This window comes from Lactuca saligna, chromosome 5 (assembly GCF_052625555.1).
Source record: "Lactuca saligna cultivar CGN05327 chromosome 5, ASM5262555v1, whole genome shotgun sequence".
Lineage (NCBI taxonomy): Eukaryota > Viridiplantae > Streptophyta > Magnoliopsida > Asterales > Asteraceae > Lactuca > Lactuca saligna.
Genome location: NC_136421.1, coordinates 261738024 through 261742996, shown reverse-complemented (window position 1 = coordinate 261742996; position 4973 = coordinate 261738024). Strand labels below are relative to the sequence as shown.

The 4973-nt window shown below is 33.4% G+C and overlaps 1 protein-coding gene across 3 annotated transcripts; it reads right to left on the bottom strand.

The window, feature by feature from the left end:
• Nucleotides 1-295: 295 nt before the first annotated feature.
• On the bottom strand, nt 296-3800 carry LOC145047604 (uncharacterized). 3 transcript variants are annotated; one of them, XM_078995906.1, is made up of 9 exons: nt 3671-3800; nt 2985-3040; nt 2571-2605; nt 2334-2481; nt 1765-2204; nt 1211-1675; nt 926-1138; nt 701-847; nt 296-618 (listed from the first exon to the last, which is right to left on the bottom strand). In XM_078995906.1, the coding sequence occupies exons 2-9, from the start codon at nt 3010-3012 to the stop codon at nt 493-495; spliced, it is 1602 nt and encodes a 533-aa protein (XP_078852032.1). In that variant the 5' UTR covers nt 3013-3040; nt 3671-3800; the 3' UTR covers nt 296-492. The 3 variants fall into 3 exon arrangements, with proteins under 3 accessions (XP_078852032.1, XP_078852034.1, XP_078852033.1); XM_078995908.1 differs by having other exon boundaries at nt 2985-3054; nt 3671-3785; XM_078995907.1 differs by having other exon boundaries at nt 2985-3050; nt 3671-3779.
• Between the last annotated feature and the right edge of the window lie 1173 nt (nt 3801-4973).

The window sequence follows — 4973 nt, the reverse complement described above, 5'->3', positions numbered from 1 at the left end:
AAAATAGTAAAACTTGTAATTGTGATTTAAGAATTAAACGAGAATGTTACCAAGGGGATATCCAAAAAGGCAGGTTTAAACGGATTAAAAAGTGAATAAAACATTGAGCGGCTGGAGACGAGTATTATTCTTTTTTAAAACATCTCAAAAGCTTCCTATTGGAAATACCGTTTTAAGAGCAATATTAGACATCTAGAGCACACAGAAATTTCTAACATAAGACAACATAGACATAAAACTATATAGTTTAATGAAGACGTGAAAACTAACCAAATTCAATAAAGCACAAAAAAAAAAAAAGTAAAGCGAGTCCAATCATATGTGCCATTAAACTACTATCCCAAATCAACCAAAAGAAGATGAAAACCCTGATTTTTACATCTCAAAAAAGGCAGCAGACAAAAACAACCAAAGCACAGTGATCTCAATCCCTACAAAAGACATTCAATGTAAAAATCAATAAAAACCTACAAACTACACCAATTCCAATCTCTACGAACCAGATTTATCACCAATGCTGGATTTTGGTGTGTTAGAATTAATAGACAGATTCCGTGTAAGATTTATAAGTGACGATGTTGGATCCTTCAAACCATTGCTTTCCCCTGATTTTAAATTCTGAAACAAGAAATAAAAAAATTACATAATAAACAAATAAACTAAAAGTACATTGTTATTTCTTCAGTACTAAACTAATTACCTCTGTTTGAAAAGCAGCTTTACTAATCCGTTTTGCTTTAAGCATCTTCTCCCTGTTCTCATAAAAGCTCAAATCATCCAACAGAGATGTTTTTGCCGAATAGCTTTTGAAAATTTCAAGCATCTCCAAACCTTGTTTTAAACCAACCTAAAAATATATATATACAAGACTCATTAATAAAAAATAAAAAAACAAGTAGAATGTTGAGATATTTTTTAAAATTACCTCTTGAGTGTCTCTAGTGTATGTAACAGGTCTATTGTCATTGTTTTCAAGAATTATATGTCTCAAGAGTGTGTTGGGAACATCCTTCACAACATGCCATTTAACTGGAAAAAAACCATTCCATTTATCAAGCTGCCAAAAATCCATATTCTTTTCATAATCAACTGATCCAATCATTTCAGCAACACCAACAAATTGGCCACTACCATTAACCTGAAAATTAAATTTGTAAATTTAACCATAATTGGAAAGGAAATAAATAATCAAAAAAGTAAACTCACTTACAGAAAAGAAAAGAAAAACATTGGTTTTTCCTTCAGCATCACGATAAGCAGCATCTAATTTCTTGTTTCCATTTGGTGTACTTGACCAAACATCATATTTAATGCTTTTGTGAACATCATCTTCACTATACGATTTGATGACATAAAATTTTGCATGATCATACTTTGTCTGAAACTCTTCAAGATTGTATTTATCGCGTCTCAATGAGAAACCGACTTTTTCTTCCTCAAAATGTGAATTTACGCTTTGTGCCCTTGGGCCACGGGTAAGTTCTTCAGATTCTCCATTGTTGTAAGACTTTTCACGTGGTTTGTATCTATCATTTTCATTCCAAAGTCTACCCCCAGAAGAATAGTTCATAGAGTAGTTTGAAAATAGTGCTTGATTTGGGTAGGAAAATGAGGAGAAGTTTCCAGATTGTTGATACCCTTTTTGAAGACCCCCAGATTGGTAAGCAGAATTCAACTGAAACAAAATCATATAAATATTTAAAAACACTTCAAGTCCCTTTCTTTCTATTACACAACTTTTTTAGCTCAGATATCAACACATACCTTGTTGAGCGACCTGAAATGCTGTGACTGAAGGATAGACTTAGGAACAGAAGGTGTGGAATGTTGGCTTGACTTCATGTCCAAAGGGTAATTAGGAGATTTTCCAGAGTAGAAATTCATGGTTCTTTTGGAGTTCAAATCGTTTGACTTCATCCCATTTGATCCAGAAACTGATTTCGTACCAAAAGATGTTGAATTTTCAGGATATGTTGAATTCCATGAGTAACATGGAATGGCTTCTGATGAAGAAAAGTAGGGTTGTTGTTGTTGATGTTGTTGATGTTGTTGTTGTTGTTGTCCATCAACACCCATATAAGCTCCAGTAGCATAAGGATTATAGCTTGGCATATAATAAAGAAGTGATCCATTATCAGAGTAAACAGCCCCATTGGAACTCATTTGACCAGATCCATCTAGTTGACTATATGTTCCATTGTGTCCTAGTATAAAATATAAATAAACAATCAAACCAAATAAATAATTTTCTGAAAATTAAACCATACAATATAAAGATATATACATGTATGTATATATAACTCATGTGTAAGTGTGACTATGAAACTTCTTACCTGGATACTGATAATCATAACAGCTAGTAGATGAATACTGAACACCTTGATCAGCAGCTGCTTTGTTTCCATTGCCAACGCCACCTTTTGCAGAAACTCCTGATGATGAAGAGGACACACCTGAAACTATGACATCTTTTCTTGAGCCCTGAAACAAGAATTCAAATAATATTTCAGAGAAATACAATAATATTAACAAAAGAAAACAATGGAGTGGAGTTTAAAAAAATGTATTACCAGATTTTGATTGTCTCTTTTGGCTAATGAGTCAGCTGTTTAAGAGAGTTAAGTGAAATCATAGAATGAAAAGACAGAAACAAGTTAAACCACAACTTAAGAGGATGGAAATTCTGATACATTCTCAACTATTTTGGGAATATAAATTTGTGATTCCTACTAAAATTCAATGTGCCATTTCTAGGTTTTTGAATGATTTCAAACTGCTAAAGAAATCTAAAGCGAGAGTCTTATAAATAAATAACCAGACATGATCATGATCATGATCATGAACAAAGTTATTCCCCACAATAATCAATTTCGAAGATCAAAACCACAGATATGTATAAAAAGCAACAAATAAAACAGATTACATGTCCTAAACTGCGACATGCACACAATATGGTACTAATAAAGGGAATATAGAAAGGATACATTGCATAATTTTCTTGTCGCCCGGCATATTAACCTTTGAAGATTATTATTATCACCTGAAAATCACTAACTTTGGAAGTGTTAAACGAATAAATTTCAGAATCGTATGAAAATTTGGAATATAAAGGGAAGTTCTTTATGCTAAAAGATGTGTCGGTTTCAGAGAAAAAAAAAATATGCGATTCTATGTAGATAGAAAGAACAAGATTCTTGAAACACGAAGCAAATTGAAAGTAAAATTCAAAATCGGTGGCCAATTTCTACAATTGTTAACAAAGAAGAACATACACGGCATGTACTCGTAAGAATAATATCAACATCAACAACAAAATTGGTAAGAATTACCAAAAACAAATATTACAAAATATCATATTTTTCTCTGAATCAGCAAAGTTCAAATAAATTAACTTGCAGAGAAGTTAATGCAAAAATAATCCCATTCGAAAAACATTGTACTTGAATCAACACAGAAAATGCATTAGGCTTCAGTTGGACGACAATTATCGTTTGAGGAAAGTGGCAAAAACAAAAATCGATCGTCCATGGAAAGAACTTCACTAAAACCTGATTATCGAAAAGAAAATTAAGTTTCTAAAAAATAGAACTTCTCTTTTCAAGGAAAACAAAATAGCATGGAGAAAAGAAGTCAGAAACTTGAACGGAAAAATGACGTAGAGAATGATCACCGGCAGAAGGCGGCAGAAAAACCGCCGGTGGTTGGACGGGAAACCGTGGTGAAAAGATGGAGGCGGTGGAGGGGAGAATTGCGTGTGTTTTGCGTTGGAAGGGTAGAAGAGTGTGGGCGGGTTTGAAGAGGGGATTGCTAAACCCCTAAATTTAGATCCAACGGCCAATACTTTTTTGTGAAATTTAAGAGGGAGGTTATCTGGACGGTTGGATGTGAGTGGGTGTTTCGGTTACCTGAAGGTGCATAGGATGTGAGAAAAGCTTTTTGAATTTTTGGATGACTTGCAAACTTACGAGAACATCCCCTCGTCTTGTTGATGTTTTCATTTATCACCCACTCACTAGGATATTTAACCCTCATAAAATCATATATCAATCAACAAATTAGTGGTTTAAGTCCCTAAACTTTTAGTTTTGTATAAATGGTCCTTATGCTTTTAACTTTTATTAAATTGCAGTCATTAGGTCAAACACATGCCCCTCACACAAGGGTCATTATGTCTTTTTACCTCTCATATATATCCTGCTATTTTAATTGATCTTCATCCTTCTTCCTTTCTTCCTTATACAAACGCTTAAAGGGAAATTTTTTAACCATCATCCTACGAAGCGTGTAACATCATGTTTGTGGGACTAAAAGTTTGGCTTTTTGGTAAAAACTAAAAAAAGTAAAATATATAAACTGGAGTGAAATAAATGAATGAATAAATGAAATGAATATTTTTGAACAATAACAATAATAACTTTGTCAATAAATTAAACAAAAACGATGATAGAGTTTAGCCATCGGGTGAAAACTCTTAAAGTTTAGAGACCAAAAGTGATAGGTTGGGAAAAATTGTGTTTGACCCAAGAATTTGACTAAATAAACATCTAGGACCGATTTTGTATAGGTTAAGATAGGGGATTTTGGAAGGGGGACCTAAAATGTAAAATTGCCAAATTTAGGGGGAGCACACTGCGGCCCTGGGAAAGCGCATCATCGTTGTGCAGGATATCACATCGTTGCATGTTGTTTTCTTCCTATTTTTCACCTCCTTTCTCCCTTTCGCGTTTTTTACTCACGACACCTCCTTAATCGAATTTTCTTCCCCAATCTCATAGAGTTTTGAAGCTTGGAGTTGGTAGATTAATCCTTTCTCAGATCTTTCTCGACATATTGCATCAAAGAATTAGTTGTCCCCCTTTTTCGTTGAATTCATTCTAGGTTTCTTATTGAAATGCAAATCCTAATTTTATGGTTAAATTGTGATGTTAATGTGAAATTATTGATGTGATTTAACTCATTGATTTATCTACAAG

Coding starts and splice junctions, on each gene's coding strand:
- LOC145047604 (XM_078995906.1), bottom strand. CDS start 3,012: ATGCCGGGCGACAAGAAAATTATGCAAT. Junction 2,205..2,333: donor TTATGATTATCAGTATCCAG/GTAAGAAGTTTC, acceptor ATTTTATACTAG/GACACAATGGAACATATAGT. Junction 1,139..1,210: donor ATGTTTTTCTTTTCTTTTCT/GTAAGTGAGTTT, acceptor TTTAATTTTCAG/GTTAATGGTAGTGGCCAATT.